The sequence below is a fragment of the Vanellus vanellus genome (genome assembly GCF_965231255.1).
Source record: "Vanellus vanellus genome assembly, chromosome: 5".
In the NCBI taxonomy this organism is placed as follows: Eukaryota; Metazoa; Chordata; class Aves; order Charadriiformes; family Charadriidae; genus Vanellus; species Vanellus vanellus.
Genome location: NC_138910.1, coordinates 71,242,122 through 71,262,394, shown reverse-complemented (window position 1 = coordinate 71,262,394; position 20,273 = coordinate 71,242,122). Strand labels below are relative to the sequence as shown.

The 20,273-nt window shown below is 38.1% G+C and overlaps 1 protein-coding gene across 1 annotated transcript in view; it reads left to right on the top strand.

Moving 5' to 3' along the window:
• Window positions 1–20,273, top strand: part of TESK2 (testis associated actin remodelling kinase 2) — a 78,376-nt gene that overhangs the window by 15,862 nt on the left and 42,241 nt on the right. The window contains exons 2-3 of the mRNA XM_082483331.1: window positions 7,822–7,943; window positions 17,366–17,414. Coding sequence (XP_082339457.1) covers window positions 7,822–7,943; window positions 17,366–17,414 — 171 coding nt within the window. The remainder of the gene's footprint in view (window positions 1–7,821; window positions 7,944–17,365; window positions 17,415–20,273) is intronic.

Here is a 20,273-nt window from a genome sequence, read left to right as displayed (position 1 = left end):
GCCAGTTCCCTCAGGACCCATGGATGAATCTCATCAGGTCCTTGTGAGCTTCCTCTGCCTGGGAGTTGCCACGGCTGCTGGCCCGATCTTGCTGTGCTTGTCACAGCCTGAGAGCGTATCGGGGCGGCTGCATGGTCCTTTGTGTAGGCAGCAGCAACAGGCACTGCTCTGCACGGGTGGAGCCTTCTGTTTGATGGTCTTGTTGGATTAGGGGTTGAGGAGAGGACAGAGCTGTGAAACATCCGCTGGAGTAATCGATACTGAGACAGCATTGCTTTGTTAACTAATCCGTCGCTGACAATATGTCTAACCCTGAGTCACTAATGACAGTTTGCAACTTTCCCATCAGCTGCCTGCAGTTGTGTCGTGCAAATCCAATCCTTGTGCTTCCTAGCCTTTGCTGACAATGAGGAGACACATAAGAAATTGCATGGTATATTTAATTTGCTACTTTTTTTACTAGAACTTAATTCTTAAGAAGAGCAGTTCCATGAAGGCTTAAATAACAAGAAACTATTTAGAACTTTTCTTTTGGCTATAGCCTGAAAGTTATTAAATGTAGCAATTTATAAAAACTTAAGTATTCCCACCTAAGGAAAACATAGCTCCTCTGTACTCCCTGCTCTCTTCTTATTTGTGGTTGTGGTCAAGTCCTAGTGCTGCAACTGTGATTATAGTAGCAATAGCTGTTTGCCAGCGAGCTCTGTTCTGAAATGTGACATTGGCTTCCTTACTCATGCATGGTAACATTTGAAAGATTTATAAAGGAAAGGTAAGAAAACTATTTCTGCATAAAATAAAACATTCTCTCAAGGTTCCCATACAGATAATGAAAACGAACCAAACAAATGTGTTTGAATAGCGATGATGACATCATTGGTACAGTGGGGGGGACTGCATGCTCAGCACCAAATTGTAAAAGACCGAAGGTGCATTTACATCTCAGGAAAACTCAGCCTGAAGTGTGTTTTGCTTCAAAAAGATCTGCAGATGATGTAAATACTGTCATCTTTCATACAAGATAAACCCGTAGTAACATGGGAAATATTTAACCATAGGTGTTACAAATTCAATAAGAAAATAAGGACACAGATACAGTATCTGATTATGTATTATCCTTGGATGTTACAATAGTCATTTGCAGATGTCAAACTTCCAGTTTCCCTGGTAGGTAGATAGCAATATCACCTCCATTTTATAGACACAGTTAAAGAGGGAATGAAAGTAAGTGAAGTAGCATGCCCAGGGCTGTTCAGTGAGCTGATGATAGCTAACATTAAAAATGAAGAATAAGCTCCCAGTTCTGTACTTTAAACTCAACATTTCTTTTCCTTTCCAGAATATGACATTAGACTTGGGTATAAAGTACATACTTGAGCTATATTCTGAGGTTGTGGTATAACAATGTTCTGCATTTTCTTGCCTAGTACTTAAGAGGTGAGTCCATGTTCCTTCTCCTGGATTGCAAAGGAAATTTTATATGGTTACATTCTGCTGAACTGGCTACAAAATCAGTCAACTTCCCCACCCGAGCTGTGCCTGTTTATATCTCATCTCAAACTGTGGAACAATAGTCCTCTGATTAATTTGTGCTTTCTCTCAAAATAAGACTGTAGTCTCTTTTTGCCTTTATGATTTGATTGAGATCAAGTTAAGGGCAGATAGATATGCACAGATTCCTATCAGTAAATGGTTTATTTAAAATAAATGAATGCTGCATTTTGGGCCCTAGTTCTACATTACAGTGGGCCATGAAGAAAAACAAAATACAAAAGAAAAAATGAGGGGGGTTTGGCACACAAATGGATTTACAAAGTATCAGTGGTACTGCTGTCTCACTAATTGTAAATTCACTTTAGTTTGGAAAAAAAAAATTGGAGAACTCATTTGATTGTAGGTTTGGAGCATGCTGTAGTAATTGAACTTGCTTACTTTGCTGAACTGGTGATGCTAGAAGTTACTAAAGTTATTGAAGTAGGATCTTTGTTTGATGACCAATACCAAGCCTTTGTACTAAAGGGAAAATGGTAAAGGCTCCGACTTTTTCTGTGTATTTCTCACCACTGTTTTTAGTAATAGCAATTCAGGAGTATAGTCACAATTACTGTCAGGTATTTGAAAGGTTTTGGGTTTTGTTTTGTGCTGAGTTTCTGTACATCTTCTGAACCTGTGCTAAAGTTCTTGTAACTCATGCTGACTAGTTTTGTTTGGCAAAGTTTTGTTACATTTGGCAGGCTTCTCTCTTGCTACAAGAAGTTAGAGTGTAGTGACATTATATTCCACTACTATGAAAACAACCACAACCCATCTGACTCCCTAGCATCAACATAGCAGCTTAATATTATCTGGACTGATGTATTTCTTTAAGCTTCTATATGTCACTGCACATTTTCCTAGTGACATGAGATTTTTGACTTGATATAAACATCACTGCTATGAATATGTGTATCTGACTGTGGGTACATTTTAATGTCTAGAAAAACATTCGAGATTCCATTTTTACAAATGGTGTGCTCTGAACTGAAGAACAGGTTTGTCTTCTCGATTAAAGGGAGCTTTCTTCAGTCATTGAGTTATGCTGTATAGCATAGTTAGTGCAAATCAGCCTAGAAAGGTAACTAAGGTAATGTCTTCATCTCTTGTATCACAAGAGAAAATACTCACAAATCAGATGAAGACACTTAGACTGTTACAGGAAAAGAGGTTGATAGAGATGGCATAGATAAGTAAAAAGTCACTTGACCTTTGCATGGTATGTCACTAAATGAAGGCTGCAGGCTGATTGTGGAGGAAACATTGAATTGGTGACTGTAAGCTTGGTGAGCTGGTATAAGTAAAAATAATATATGCAGCATTTTTGTGGGTAATAGTGAGCTCAGAAACAGGAATCAAACTCAGGGAAGGTCATATATTTGGACTAGAGGGGGCTACTTTCAAATGATACTTTGGACACATGGCACAAAAGGTGAAGGTGAATGGCCAGATGAAGACTGAGGTGTGTAAAAGAATGAAGAAAGAATTGATGTGGGTGCTGGAGATAAAGAGGCAACATGATTTTATGCAGTAGGCTGTATAAGATCTGTAAATGTAATTAAGCATTGAGGCTGAATACCAGAAGAGGAAAAGGTAAGGAAAAACTGGAAAGCAATTAAATGCAGTTTTGGAAGAAAAGAGTGACAAAATACTTCCAAATTGTCATTATATAGTTGGAAAATAATGAAAATGCAGTGAAAAACTAGGGGCAAAATTGAAAGTTGTATTGGCGGATTTATAGCATCAATACTAGGAAATGTTCTTCAAATGCTCATTGCAAGCACACCTGGAAGGGTACAGTTAATAGTAAAGATCAAAAAGGCCTTGTGAAACATGAAATCAGACTACATTTCAGCTGTTGCTTAAATGCTCCTCCCCCTTCAGTCCAGGTGAAAAGTGGAAGTAATATAAAGGTTTGGATTTTCAGAAAGCCCTGACATATCTATATGACTTAAATAATAATTTAAATGATATTTAGGGAGTTTTAGTAATAAAGAATTCTGTAGCTAAGAAGCAAGCTGAAAATTAAACCCACCAATTTTTGCAGGATATTCCTCATGTGAGCTCCATACAGCATTTATATAGCAACTAGTTCTTTTAAATGTGAGCCCTGCTCAATCACTTTTACAAGATTTCCTTCAGATATATTACTATTTCTGCTCCTGGATCCATGACTTCCTCTACTTCTTACTTTCTTCTAAAGGAAGGGATAAGGTCCAGGATCAGAACATGGCTTGGAGACACAGTGAGCAGGCAGGCCATGCAGCTAGCCATAGCCAGGTCAAAGTACTTACAAAGTACTTTGATCCTGGAAGAATCAGAGTGCAAAGGGACAGTTTAACTGCCTGCCAGCAGTAAAACAGGGAGGCAATATCTGGTTTCTGTGACCCCAGAGATGGAGACACATAGGTAAGCAGACTGAGAAGTCAGGAGTGTGTGCAAAGCAGCATGGGAAAGCAGCTGTAGGATTGTCAGAATATTTCTAAGCAGACACACAATCATCCAGACATCACTGAAAGGTTACTTGCTCTGATATGCAAGGAACCCTAATTAATAATAATGTCAACAGCTTTAAAAGCTTTACAGCAATTTGCTAGTTGCATCAGTGACAGGTTTGAATTGCATGAGTGAGTCCCTGTTTATGTTGAGTATACAGGCAATGTATGTACAAACTGCCCTGTAAACAGGTGTTAAATTGGATCAGCAATATTTCCAGAATATTTACTAGTTTTCCTTCTGGAGCTGTCAGGTGGTTGAAACATCACTTCCATGCTTTCGTTGCACAGAGGTGGCCTGAAAGAAGATGAAGGAGTAAAACTGAACAGTTTGGCAGGGTTTTGGCAAGGGATGCCAAAATAGACCCAAATTTTTTCTAGGGTATGACTGACAGGTAAGTAGGCACAGAGGGTGGTTAACTGATAGCTCCTATGTAGATGATCTGGAGCTTGTCTGTTCCCTGTTGGCAGACCGTTCTTGCCACAGAAACCCTGTTTGCCAGCAGTGCTTCACAGGAGAGAACACAATTAGCCTTATGTATATTCCAAGTGATTAGCATTATGTTCTGTAATATATTAAATGGTATTTAATTTTATTCATAATATTGGGTATTGTCCTCTTGAGAAGAGGACACCTTCACTTCTGCTTATCCCTCCCTGCTTCAAAGGTAGCTAGCAGGAGAGGAAGAGTCCCTGTTTTCCTGCCTCTCCTTTTGTTTGATTAGGTAATTAGCTGTTTGATCAGAGTCAGCAGGAATACATTCTCCAACATCAGAACAGTATACAGACGTTCAAATAAAATAGCTGGTGTTACCTCACAGTGTCCCTTTAAGTGAAACAGAGCATAGCGCAGTGTTGGGTGTTGTTTAGAGACAGGTTACATGGGTAGATGCTAGAGATCTGAGCTACTTCCAAGCATGGGGAAAATGATTTTATAAAACAAACAAAAGAAAAACCCTCAGACCATACCACAGAACCTTGTTCAGTCTATCAAGACTGAGAAGACTCCAGGAATATCCTTCTGAAATGGAGGATGAAAACTTTTGTCTTTGCAAAATCTGCTCAGAGTTCTCTGGATGTGGAGTTAGTATGGTGGACAGTCAGACCTTTGAGAAGCAGTTGCTAATGACTTCCTCTTGCGTATCAGACCTGAAAAACCAGGAAGCATGCAGGACACAGCGCCCCAGCACTTACCCATCCTCTCTTCTGAGGTTTCCCTAGCTCAAGAAGAGCAGTCAGAACAAGGAAAAGGCAAAGAACAAGGAAGAAGGTCCTATGATAGAGTCTACTTTTACCTCAGAGTTGAGGCAAAAAGACTTGAGATTTTGGCATGGAACTGAGAGAATTATAGAAATAAGCAGGAAATTAAGAGGTAGGTAGCAGAGTTAATGAGAAGGCAAATACTGTTTAAGACCACACTCCATCTGAGTTCCTGCTCACCTTCTACCTCTATTCATTCCCTGTTGGCAGACCTTGAAGCTTCTGTGTGTGTGTAAAGATGATTTCTGAGGAAGCTCTGTTGAGAGCATCTCTCTGCCTCTAGGAGTCAAGTTCCTTCAAATTCTTTCCTATTCCCTGCAAACCCCAAATTACTCTACCACAACACCCAAGATTCCTAACCCTCCTCCCAGAGGAAGTGTGCTGATTTAGCTGCATGTATAGATTCAAAGCTTACAAATTGTTCTTTTTTCTTAATTTAGATTTGCATTGTTTGAACAAATCTTCCTTTCTTAAGTGTATGAAAGCATTTTTAAATTTTTTTGTTCCTCAGCCAAAGCATTACTGCTAATAAAACTAGTGTATAACTAAAATATGCATTTTAAGGTCTGTATATAGACATTGACCTGTCCAGCTTAGCTTGTTCATTCAAATTGGCTGGGTATGCAAAAGCTGCGTAAAATTAAAAATTAATGGAAGCACAATAGACACAAGAAACCTGACAAGTAACAATAAACCACATCAACTTAACATGCAATCATCCTGCTTAAAACCAATCGGCATGCCAAACAGGCAAGACGGGTTGTGCGCAGAAGGATTCTAGATTATCTTGTTATAATGCACTAAAGCTGTAGTTCAACCAGTTTTATTTTAAGGCCAGTTTTCCCACTGAAAGGAGGAGCCCCATGCTTATGAACTCAGCTCTCAGTGCTGGTTTCTATATCCACCTCCTTTCTCTGATCCTTCTTGCACTGGGATTACTAGGTGACTGGGGGTAAGGCATCTGAGGAGCTCCTGCAGGGGAGAAAGCAGGAGAAAAAGCATCTGTGGGCTATTTTTCTACTCAGTCAGTCCCTCAATGTTGTTTACCACACTTAACTGCCATGTTTCCAGTGCTACCCTATACTTCAAACTAGGTCTGGAATAGGCAATGCTGAAGTGCTAAACCAGGCACACATCTGAAACGTGACACCCTTTCCTCCCAGTACATCCTTGTGCTGAATTCATGGTGCTTTGTGTCTAGGTGAGAATGTTTAGCTGAAACATGCCCCTTGTTCTTGCAGATACAGTGTGCAAATAAAACTTGGAAATGATTATCACTTGCTGCCCCAGATCTACCAGTGAGCCTCACCTCCAAAAAACATACCCACCTTTCTTCTTGCATCTGCTTATCATGAGTTCAGCTGTTCTTTCTGTAACTCACATATCACAGCTGAAGAACCCTTTAATTAGAAAACATGAGCAGAGTCTGCTGGAATAAAAGGAGGCAGTTGCCATTGCTTAAAATGTAGGTAGTTTCTGTGTACCTACATCGTAATATTGATTTCTGTTTTAAATTAGAAAGCTGATGAGAGTTTTAAATTCTTGCGTCACAGACTTTTCTAAGTTAACCTCCATAAGCATGAATGAGTTTGCCATGGTGGTAGTTCAGTGCTTTGAGAAGTATACATTTTCTGTTTATGAGCTGCACATAGCGATGTAGGAAGAAAATAATGTGAATACAATTTCCATGAGTACTATCAGTATGCATGTGGGAATGCCCAACTGCAAGGAAATTCGGAAGATTGGCAAGCCTTACACTATCATGACAACTCCTTTCTAATAGTAGCACACATCTACATAATATTATTTTGTTTACTGATGACAGGTGGACTAGTTTGAGAGTATCAAGTTAGAAATGGCCATAATCATACATTTCTGACTGGGGAAGGTAACTCTGAACGGTGAGCTGGTTCTATGCAGTTGCTAGAGAAATCTTTTTCATGCTGACGCTCTGCCACTACTAACATGCTAGACTAGGTGATACTGTGTCCAGTAACCTCTTTGCTTTGCAGCAGGGGTTGGTATGAATGCTTTCTGTCCACTGAATGTATAATCTGGTTTGTAGTCTTTGTTTAGAAGTAAACATTGAATACATCTGAAATCTGCCCTGTAGCTGTAACCAGCAGGTCCTCTCATAACACTTTCTATGGGACAAAGACACCAACCACTGCAGTGGGAAAAGAAGGATATGGGTGGAATGAAGGTGAGTTTCATAGGTCTTGCAGTAGGAAACTTTCTCTCCCTGGACAAATAAGTGGCTTCCTTCACTCATATTAAGAAACCAATGTATATATATACTTTTTTTTTTCAACTTGTCAACCTTTCTGTCATCACCAGTTGGAAGAGAAGAGCAAAATACCTTCTTGCATTTGGATAGTATGCTTGTAGAAAGTCATCTGTGTGATAAAGACTACAGAAATCAGAGTATAGATTAAGTCATTTATCATGAAGGGTCTCTGAGTTGTGCCACAACATTACTGTTTTTTCAGTCTTGTGTTTCATATCCTTACCATTTTTTGCTTGTATCCTACAGGTAAGGCACAGAACTTCAGACCAGGTAATGGCTTTGAAGATGAACACGCTGAACAGCAACAGAGCAAACATGCTGAAAGAGGTTCAACTTATGAATAGACTCTCACATCCAAACATCTTAAGGTATACTGGCGTTTTTCTGAGTCGTATAGAGATAGGTTGTCTTTAGTAGAGCTTTCCTATTTCTAATTTTTTTTTTTTATTGTAGCTGTATCTGTTGTGAATGTGTTAGGATCAGCTTCTAATTTAATGGAAGAAGGGGAGGAGGAAGAAAAGACTTCAACAAATTGAAAATCCACATGATTTCAGTATGTGGAGTTTACCGTTAATGAGTAACTTATGTCAGATAAAAACAAGATTTCACGTTATAAATTTCTGATGAATCAGTAAAATGATATGAAGAGTGAAATTTGGCTTCTCTTCATGAATTTAAATTATTGCAAATTTAACACCATTAAAATAATCCATGGTTACTAATCTTGCAGATTAACAATGCAAAGTGCCATAGCTTCCTCATATTTATAGGTCTGTTATCTAGTTTTTAGCATTTTCTTATTGTAGTATTGCAAATATAAGGGACCGAAGAAAAGAAGGTAGAATTGAACTAATCTGTGTTACCTGCTCTTGAAAGGAAAAAGGTAGTTCTTGTTTTGCAATAGATTACTGGATGCAAATCCAAAATGTTTCAATGTGTATCTTGTTACTGCTTGAATCTTGGTTACTCTCTTATGATGATGTGACAAGCAATTAACATAATTAGCTGAAGCCATAACATTAAGAATTTTAAAGGTGTGATTACAGTGCACTAGGTAACAGGTTCTCCTAAACTACTGTTGCACAGCTGGTATCCATTTTGATAGTCTAAGGCCGTGTAGTTCTTTTCAAAAAGTTTTTGGAGACACAGTGAACTTCAGGTAACTTCATTTCCTCTTCTTCACTGGACTGTTAAATAGTACAGACATAGTACTGATTCCTGAAATCCTTTATAACCAACTTTTCTGATCCTTGAAATCCTGGCTCAGTCTTCATCAACTGATGTGTGACAATATTATTGTGTTTGTTTCCCTTGGTATTTGAGGAGACATATCAGAAGCATTTGGACTATCTGTAGGGAACATTCCATTAATTCATGCCTTTTTTTTTTTTTTTTTCTTAATCCCCCCAAAACCTTCAGACTTAGAGAATTTTTACTCATGGTAAACTATATTGGTCTTATCACTATATTTATTCAACTGTTCTAGTAATCTGTTCCTAATTAGAATTCTTAGTCTGTTTTCTCTGCTCCAAGGTGAGGTGAGTTCCCAATAACTACTCTGGCTCTTCTGTTTGTGTGTTTCTTTGTTTTTAATGATGTCAGATATGTGGCTTTTTAGGTTTCAGGATTATTAATTGTTTCTTATATCTATCCACCACTTCCTTTCCCTCAGAATCCTTAGATAAGCAGCTTATGATCCTGGGGACTGATACAGCTGCTTTTTTAGTAAAGTTTGTGGAAAGAATAATTTCATAGGCTCGGCATTGTCAGAATCATGAAGTCAGTACAGTTCATCAGTTTCTCTATCACCTTTGTGTGGTTTGTAAATCTTTATTTTAAAAAACATCTAGCTTTACAACTCTGTTCAAAATAAAGTATTTAATTTGTGAGGGAAAATAGGAAAGGGATAGTTTGACAGGCAAAAAGCATTCAGTTGAAGCTTAATGTAACCCTGCCCCCCCATGGAGTTACACAGGTGTTGCCAGGATCAAAAGTTATTGTATTCAGTTCTGAGTAATTGCTGAAATTTAAATTTATTACAATGTTTCAGAGATCATATTTATGATATACCAGTCCCCTCTGGCCTTAGAGCTTCTGAATAATTTGAAGTCAGTGGTGTTGCACAGATGGTCCTGAAGAAAGAACAGTAATGTATTGATTTATGCATGAAGCAGAAAAGGAATTCCATTTCGTATCCCAGTTATTACAGAGGATTGATAGAGAAGTCTTTTTTTCGGTGTGCTCAACTAGGCAGTTATGAGTGAATACATAAGAAATAAATGGCTTAAATAGAAATGGTTTATCTTTGCATAATTTGTTTTGAAGAATAAACTACACTTGCTTTATGAATTGGTTGATTTGAGGCTTCTTTAAAGAGAGGTGGTTCTCTGGTAAAAAATATTGCCTATTTCTTATGTATTAGGTAATTATCCTTGCTGCAGGCAGGAAGGACATTCCTACAGAAAATGCAAATGAGAACTGTATTTAGGTTTAGTTTATTCTTTTATTGAATAACAATAGACAGTAAAAACTATTATTTTTCTCTGTAGCAGATAACTTTGTGGGTTTGTGCGTTAGTTATGTGTCATTTTATTTTTGGTTTAAAACCACTTACTGCTGTGTTTCCAGTCCCTTTATATCGGGGAGAAGATTTTGCCCTTTTTAAATGTTACCTGCCTATGTGTCTATATATACCTATATATATATACACACACTTGTGCAAACTTCTGTATTTATGTTTAGAATCCTATAAATCACTGGTGCTTCTACTAGTCTTGTAAAAATCAGTTTAGGACCTATTTCCCACTTCAGAAACACATTAAAGATAGTATTTAATGGTAATTTGCTTTTATAGTAAAGTAGTGAGAGATGAGAATGTATTGTCAGATAAGGACAGCAGCAGTAGTATTGCTGAGAAGTCACTAGGAAAATGTTCTACGACATGTTCCTGTTGCAACGTTTTCTCGGATTATTTTTTGAAATTTGAAGCCTGATTAGTATTTAAAGGGAACGATCCTCTTCCAAGAAGTTCTAATGTATAATTTCCTCTTTCTAGGGACTATTGATCTACCTCAGTTTCCTGTTAAATGTTGTTTTCTTCACTTAGTTTCTGTCCTTTGAAGTTCTTCCTCTATATTACTGAGTAAACTGTTTTGTCACTAGCATCAAGTTCAATTATTATTGGTTAGTCACTGGATCTCCGCCACATGCCTTGAAGGTGTACTCTGCTTTTATGTAATATATACATCTGAGCTTCTTCATCTTCTCTAAGCTCTAGGACTACCTACTGTTAACTTATGCTGTAAACAAGTTACTTTCCTTAGTGATCTGCTCTTTGCCAGTAAGGATATTAGTGGATTCTTAGGCTGAAATGTTGAGATCATGTTGTGCTGTGGTTAATTGTAGCAGGTAGAGGGGCTGTGAGGTGGTCTGATATCAAGTGGCTTGTAAAATTATGAAACTGGATAGATACTGGCTTTACAGCATCTAAGATCTGCTCTCAACCTATTTCAACATGTGCCGTTCAGTTTTAGAAAGTTAATGTCAGATTCAGCAATGATGCGTTTATTTTAGGATACTAAATTCTTCCTTAATCTGGGTGAGTGGTTATGTTTTTGAAAGTCCTGATGCTTTTGTACCTAAAATTTGAAATTGAATCAATGTTTTTGTCCTAGAACTCTTCCCTGGTTTATATGAACTAAGTGATGTAGAAGAGAGAAGAGATTCCTCTTCCTAGTAGTGTATTTGGTAGCCAAAGATCATTATTATCCTTTGGGTGATTTAAAAAATCCATCCCTTTGCCAGTGCTCTAAAATACATAGAAACTTTACAATCTATCAATTCCAATGTGCCCACAGTTAACTTACAAGAATCTTTGCAATAACATCTTGATTTTTGCCATGGATTGCACTGATGTGAATAATAAATATTGCTGACTATTTGAAATGGCTTTTGGTTTTGTGCTGTCCATGTTGACTCATTTTCACAGTTAGAGATGCCTTTTGAGGTTTTTATCCTAGTGTACAATCACCCTTCTGAAGTGTGTGTTCATCAGTAGTTGCTGACTTTCTTCCATTCCTTAACTTGGTAGAGATTACCTAGAGGCAGGTCTGTGTTTTTACCTTAGTGACACTTTCGTACTACTTTAGGAGATGGAGTTGTGTCGAGATGTTTCCATTTCTCTACTTCTAATACTTGGTGAAGTACCAATCTGGTTATTTAGGCTTTAAAAGTAACTTGTGTTCTGGGCATGGAGTGAAAGGCTAACTTTAAATATCTCCACTCATTTCAGTATTTCTGTGCTCAAATTCTGCTCTTAGCCAGCTATGTAGATCCATCTTGATCAGAAGAGCTTATTTTTCACTTACCAAGTCCCCAGCAAGTATACTGTCCCCATGGTAACATCATTAAGATTCTAGTGGTCAAATACATATGTACATTAGAAAATGTTTTTTATATATATTTCCATCAAGAAAATTAGAAGCTGTCCTCTATTAGAGGGATTATTTTGGCCAAAATGGAACCTCTTTGTCAGTCTGTTGAGGATATTTTAGAATAGGAGACTCCAGCTCTTGCAGCTACATTGGCACGATGTTTAAAAAGTGCAGAGATTTAGAGGTTTTTTTGTTTGTCTTCCTCCCTCTTGCTTCCTATTTGAATTAGCAGACGTGATTCCTGAGTCAGAGTAGATATTAACTGTAATGTAGTAACTTTTTGTTCAGTCACTGTCTGGTGAGCGTAGGAAACTATGTATGATAGAGCTGCTTTTTTTTTTTTTTCTGTTTTGCTTTTTTCCCCAGGGACCAGCTTAGGGGCACTTTAGGAGTGGACAAGGCAAAAGCAGACTAATGGTGTTCATGGAGTATTCTGCTCTGTTTCTACCATCAACCTCATCTCCTATGTCTGCCTCAATCCTCTATGCAAGTAAACATGGAGAACTAAAATGCTTTTCTGTCTCTGATCTACACTTCTTCTCCCTGCCCTGGGTGTGGGATGTACTGGCTTTATCACATCTTCCCTCAAAACAGATGGTGCGAGCAGGAGTGGAAAAGTGAGCTGGAGTTCTGGTTTGCACCATGCGATGTTTACTGTAGCCACTTTAACACAGGTTGGCTGATACACGGCAAGACTAATTACTGGGGTTAGGGAAAACAGGTTTGGAGCATTTCTTCGCTTCTTTATTAGCTTGTGTCCCATTTAAAGCACAGTGCTGTTCAAGGCTTGGGTTAGATCTGGTACCAGGGTTGTGAAAGGTCTAGTGTGTGCTTGTACATTTTTTTTGTAACTCTTTGCTGCTTCTCTGAATGCTGATGTGCTGCTGTAGTCACAAGTTTTTACCCAAATCACAGTAAGAAAATAGGGCTGGAAAGGACTCAAGAAACCTCTGTCCTTGTGTCCTAGGCTGGGAGCCTTAGAGCTGCAGCCTGAGAGACCTGATACCTTTTCATTCTGGTAATGTCTTGCAGGTGTGTTTTTCCCATTTCCACAAATGAAGTGGTGTGCTAACACAGATTCTCCATCTCCGGTGCTGTCTGTTAAATTAGTGTATCTTCAATTTTGAGATAGAATTTCAGTCTTTAATATCACTACTGTTTGCATGAAGAAGTATTTCTTTGTTTGATCTGTACCTTGGGGACTTCATTTAGAACATTCTCTACACAGAAAGCCTTAGCTCATGCCTTAAGAACTCTCATAGGAGCACTTGGAGGTATTGCTGCATGTTTGGCACTGAGCATGCAGGCAGATTGACTCATTGATTAAATACACCTTCTTCTGTGCGCACGCACACGTGCAAGTAAGCAAGTAGTGTGCATATCACATGAACTTCTTTCAAGGAGAAATTTATTTCATCTTTCAGATAAATCTAGCAGCCTGGGAACAATACCATTTTTGTGTGTGTGCAGTTTTCTCCTGTCAACCTTCCTTTTTGTGAAATTACCTGTGATTAACTTTGTTACAATAGGCAGAAGGATGGCTTTTGTCTCTTAACATCCTTTGTATCGAACAGTGCTTTAACAGAAAAGAAAAATACTTCTCCATGTAATGTGGTTATCAAAAAAGGAGTATTTTAGAAATGCTGTGCACAGGACAGCAGAAGAGAGGCTGTATGTGTTGTGTATAACGTGTTACAAAACGAGTAGATGGAATGCCTTACCTCTATGTCTTGGATGAAAATGCAACTGTAGAAAACTTTATATACATTTTTAATCTAACATGGTGCCTAAAACATTAAGGAAGGTCATAACGCAGACTTACTATTCTTACGCACCCTCTTTGTTCTCCAACAGTCAGTGCAATGAAATAAGCATCTGTCTTTTGACCTTGTTTCTCTTTGTGGTATTGAGCTTGTGTGAGAGACACTTGCATTGGTGCGTTTGTTTTGGTTTTTGTTTAATGTTATCAAACTGCTGAATTTTCTCATACAAGCAGTAGATTTCAGAGGGCATCAATTTATTATGTTGGACTGTAGGTGCCACAGGTTTATCTACAGAACAAGAACATGTCCCATTGAAGTTCTTTTAATGGGAAGCATGTGTTCAATGTCTAGATGTCCACAGTGGCTCTATAATCTGGATATTAGTTTTGCTTGATTTATCAAGGAGGCAAAGATTGCAGGCTGAGGCTACAGTTCTTAGTCTACCCCTTCCTGTCCAATATTTTCTCCCTTGTAGTCAGTCTGAACTGAAAGCAGGGTAACTGCTGTTAACAGACTAAGAAGTATCCAGAATATCTTCTCTTGCTCTTGTCTAGGAGGACAGGTATTCTAGATTAATTGAGGAATAACCTAGTTTACGGAAAGACGCTTCCAACATCTGAACATCGCTGACATTTGTTAGAAAGCATTTTGTAGTGGAAATGTGCTGTGCTGTATTTAGTAGGGTGGACTCTGGCATCTTTCATATTTGCAGCTTCTGGGGAAACTTTTCCAACTACTAGTTATGATTTTGGAAGTGCTTCTGCTTTCCTGATAAGGCCAGATACACTGTCTTGAAAATAAACTTCCTTAAATCTGCAAGTGGTCTCCTATTTTGTGGATGACTGGCTCATTGAAGCTTCTTCCAAATAGAAATGCTTATAGGAAGTGTAACCTTTGGCTGACAAGACATTATGCTGAAGTTCACCTACAAGCACATTTTGGCTCTGGAGACAGTGCGTCTAGCCAACAGGAATAATCTCAGCTGTACTGGGCCAGCATGTCAGCTTCCTATCCACAGAACTTGGAATCTCATCTGGGGCAATCTCAGAAATTGAAATCGTATGTTAAGTCTTGCTTGGTAATTGTATTTCCTGGTAGCAGCTGCATGTATTATCTTTTAGTGAAAATGCTTTCCAACAGTGTTTTTGTAGCAGTACTTGGCTTAACCAAGAGGCTTATTATTGCTTGATACAGCAGCTAAGAAGAAGTTTTCCAGGAATTTGGATCACTAGAGGTCTATTCTATCAATCTATTTTCCAGAGTCTGAAAACCGAGATTCTTGACACAAAATTTAAATGGTTCCAGTATGTTGCTTGTAAACTCATTAGTTCTGTCTTTATCAGTGTATCTGGTTTCTCTTTTCCTGGGTAATAACTTCTAAATATGTGGGGTTTATAAATGTATCTTTATGTCCAGCTTTTTTTCCATGAGATCATGATATTGAGCTTTGGTTTTAATTTCTGATTTAAAGTTAGAAATGTATATCTGTTTCCCAATAGAAACCCTAAATGTTTCAGAATTTTTGAACTCTTACTCTTGGTGACTTGAGACAGTGTGCCTTTTCTGCCTTAAGTGTGGGTTCACAAAGGTAATGAGTGTTTCCATTGAGACTTCCCTTGGCCAAAACAGGTTGGCAGAAGTTAAGTTCTACCAGTCTTTGGGTGACAGTGATGTTTTTCCTTTTTGGTAAATATGAGACAAGAAATTTAATTTTGCCAAAATTTTGATAAATTCTTAATTGCATTCATATTTTAGAATTAACTCAAATACAATTAACTCCTAATTTGAAAGTAATTTAGTATATCTTTACAAAGGAAGAGTTGATATATAGATGAAAACATTATTATTTTTAATTACGTAGCCTCGTTTTTTGTTGAATGAAAATACTGCAGTACTGGGTAACCTTGTGTCATTAGTATGTTTCTTAAAAGAGAAAATAATACTTTCAAAAGTTGTCTGATAGTGGAACTAGTATCTTGGATTTTTTTTTTTTTTTTCAATTTTTGCTTGTGAATAAAGCTGTTAACGCCATGCCTGATAGCTCTAGAGACTTTCAGAGAATGCATTAAGGAAGAAACAGATTTCTGAGACTAAGAAATCCAGACTCCTCCAGAGCAGGAAGCTTAATTTGTCAATGTGTTTACAAAATTGTTCATATACAATTGCTGTATGAAGTGAAACTCAGAAACAGCAATGTTTTGAGTAGATGGTATATCTAGAAGAACCCTTCTTCCCTTTCCCGTGAATACCTGGTTATGCCCTATTGTTCTTTGTTAAACAAGAGGAATTGGATTTTCACTGTCTCTCAAAATTTGCATATTTAATTCAGGGAATATTATTTGAGGTGAGAGCAGGCAATGGATGTTCAAGTTCAAGCCCTGCTTCTTTTTTGGTTATAAAAACAGATTTCCACAGCTCAGCTTATGCAAAGGACCTTACCTGTATTATTTTTCTTTGGCTGCTTGTAATTTACCAGTCAGCTGTTAGACAAGGGAACAGAGAGGATCATTCATTTCTTCAAAAGCAGCTTAGTTGAACTAGTACTACATGTGTCTTGCATCATTTTGTTTTTAAATTCGGAAGTGATTCAGGATATAAAAGGTCCTTTTCCTTCAAATTGTTCTCCATAAGATTCCCCTGCCACATTTAATGAAACCATGCATTTCTACCTCTTGCTTGCAAAATGGAAATTTCTGAACATTGTAGAAATGACAGACAATGTGTTGTTACTTTTTGAGACCAAAATATAAATGATAAAACTGCAAATTAATTAATCTAAAAATAACCAATACTTTAACTGCACAGGGAGGGCTCTAAAGTGTGTGTAACTGAAATTTTACTGAACTTTCTCATGGGATATGTTTACTGTTAATTTGTATGTTGCCACTTTTATGGTGGTAAAAATGAGCTTTCAGTTGTTCCTTGTATGTTAAATGTATGGCACATTCTCTATGCTTTCCAGAAAAATCAAGGATGACAGTCATTTGTACTAACAGCCAGAGTCTCAACCTTGTGCAGTGTAGGTAACTTTTGTGGAAACTGTATATATTGGATATTATGGAAACTTGCTTCGATCCAAGTGTTGGAAATAGGGGGTTGGGGAGGGAAAGTATGCTGCACGTGTATGCCCTCATATTCCTGAGTGGTTAGAAGCGGGATAGGAAGAAGCATCTTTATGCTTAAGCAGCAAAATGCAAAGGGAAGTAATTTTCTGTTTATGCAGACCAACATCAGATTACTTGGCTTAAACTTCCTTAAAACAGAACTCTGAGACTGTTCCTTTCTGTGTAAGTCATTATATGCTGGCCTTTAGTAACTTTCCATTTCGAGTCTAAGCTGTCTCCTGTGCTCTCTTGGAACTCCTAATTCAAATTATATTGTAGTGTAGACACATGATTTTATTTTGTGCTGAGACTTTTAAATAATGGACCTTGAGGTATGCAGTATCTGTGGGGCTGAATTTTTTTCTTTTTCTTTTTCCTTCTTTCTTGGTATAGACAGTACTTCTTATTATCTTAGTTTCTTTAAAGCAAAAAAAAAAAAAGAGGGGGGGGAAAAAAGCCCAAACCACTTTTCTTCTCTTGTTTCTTGTAGGTTTATGGGTGTCTGTGTGCATCAAGGACAGCTGCACGCACTTACTGAGGTAAGACTATTTCATGATATACATACACAAAATGAAACAATTCTCAGGCCAGATTCTGAACTGCTCTTCACCTTGAGTTCTAGTTTCTTTTATGGTGACTAGTGAGTTAATCGCATGCTACTCACTATGCAGTGGGAAGACTGCAGAATCAGGCCTCAGAACTGTACTTCGCTCATAGCCCTTGTATGTCTTCTCATCAGAAGTGCTTATTAGGATGAAAAAAAGAATCACAGTAGGAACATAAAATTTCACTGATAATATTCTAAATGAGAGATGTGGATTATCGTTGAGCTGTCCCTAAATATTATTTGTTGTGGTGACATTGCATTGTATTTAAGTCTTATTTATACTCTGGTTGTGTGTACGTTTCACAGGTGAATCAGGGATGGTTCAGCAGGGTCATATTAGCGTATTCAGTCCCTACCACTTTCTTATTTGGAATACCATCAAGATGACAGCTTAATCTGGGTCCTATAAAAAGTAATCATTCCATTGCCCATATACCCTGACCAAGATCTAGGTATCAAATGAGAAATGGAAGTTTCCATTCATGTGAGTCTTCCCACCAAGTTTTACTGGGTTGTACGTTTAATCCCTCTGTAAACTGCTCAGGAAGAACAAGAAAGGGAGTATTCTTTTGCTAGGAATACCGTTGCCTGTTTTGAGTAAAAATCAATAAAATGTTTTTCCTGCTGTGTTAGTTTGAGTACAGATTGAGGGCAAACTCATGTTTTGTAAAGTTAGTTTCTTATTTACTTCTATTTTATTGGAACTGCTCAATTAAAAGATTAACCCTTTCCTGCCCCCCAAAGACAAGTATGTTATTAATTACCAGTTAAACCAGGTTTCTGGTATGCTTGCCAAGAACTACTGTAAAATGAGAAGACTGGATAGCTATATGCCAATTATCAGGATACGTGTGGCCATCACTTTCTGTAACTTTCACATGCAACTCTAAGACAAAGATGCACATATGTGGGCAGTGAAATTCTTCACCTTATGGGGTGACAATTCTGCAATTCTAGTTCTAGCTGCTGTTAGAGTGATGCACACTAGTTCAGAGTGGCTGTATTTCTAGTGTGAGAGCAAAAGTAAAGACGCTTTCAGAAATTTCAAGATACAGCATGTATGAGGGGTCCTTTGATATCCCCCACCCCTCCCCCCTGCATGCTCAGTAGAGGAAACGTTTCTAAGATTTGGCATCAGATGGCTGATCAAGTCCTTCAGGCAGGCTTTGCCGACATAATTGCCAGTTTCTTTTATACCTCTGGTTAGTTAAAACAGGGAGGTTTCAGGCCCTTCCACTCACTAAACATGTCCTAGAAGAGATGGAACTTCATAACGCTTTCTTGTACTACATCTTGGCAGATCTTCCTCAGTGTCTTTTTGGGGGGGGGGTTGTTTGTTTTTCTTCCCTTCATCCCAGTTGCTTGCTATTTAAACATCCCTCCCCACCCAGAAAGCCAAGAAAATGAAACCAGCGCAGATGCTTCCTCATGGAGTGCTAACTTTGTAGCTACTTGCTTTGTTCAGCTATTTTTGAGTTCTTGGCAAGCAAATAAATCTAAGAAAGACTTCAAAGAATAACTTTTCTGCTATTCTGAATTATAACTATAAAAAGATTCCTGAAACATCTTGAGACCAAAGAGGAAAAGTTTTAGACTGAAGAAGGTTGCTGAGAAACAGAATAGCTTTAGTGACATATTATGAAAGTACATGTAGTGATCGCTGCTTTTCTTATGTGGACCAAGGCAGACATTTAATGCCTTCAATAGGGGAAAAAACACAACCGGAGGCCATCATAAGTTGATGTTGTAGGGAATCCACATTTTTGTCCAATACAGTAGTTGTTCTTTGGTTTTACAGAGCTTTTGAAAATGAAGAGCTGTCTGTGTTCCAAGTGGTGGAATTAGTTGTGTTTTCTGGCAACAGTAGTGGCATTTTTCATCTTGAAGTGTGTGTCGAGTAATAGTTGAGTTCTGAAGACTTCTGGAGGTTAGCGAAGGGGGCTGAAATGGCTAGCTGAAGGAAATATTAGTAAGATGGACACGGTGAATCACCAGTTCAAATATAGCCCAGGAGGATAAACAAATCAGCCGCTGTCTCGTGGCTTTTTTCAGCTTGTGGTCCAAAAAGGTGGTCTCCTAGCTTCCAGTGCTCAACATAATTGATACTAGCCTGACACTACTAGCACTTATAGAGCTTATGCCAGGTTTCTACATCTTTGGAGATGAAACTGTTGATTCAGAGGCCCATTGCTTAACAGGCGTCTGAGTCACTGTAAGGAGAATCCTCTCTCCTGCTAGCCTATACTGGACCTGTTCTGTAAGGAGCGTAATTAAACTTCTTGTGTTTTGAGAGTACAGTTGATGATATGCCTAAGTAAAAGGGTTACAGCATCACTTAGAGCTTGTGTCTGAGGGCGTAATGGGAAATCGTGTTTATTTCTATATATATGTTTCCATGACAGAATAAGTTGATAACTTGTGGCAAACATTCGGTGAATGGATTTAGACAACTTGTGCTTTATAGCCTTCTGTGCTATTAACAGGGACGGCAACAACCACAAATGGTGTTAGAGGAACCTTGAGGATTTTATAAGTCTGCTAAGGGGCTACATTAGTAATATACAGCACTTTTATTAGAAGGCAGAGTCTGAAGTTTTACAGATTTATTTTTCATACACGTTTAAACCACATGGGAGGCTAAACACAGTGGATCATGCAGAGCAGGTTTTTTGCTTGAGCAAGGTGTTGATTGTATGTAGGCCTTGGGTTTTTCCCTTTGGGCAGCATTTTACACTGTTTTAAAATTGTCCCCTCTCAAGTGGCTTTTGTTTTTAAAACTGTTGGGCAAGAA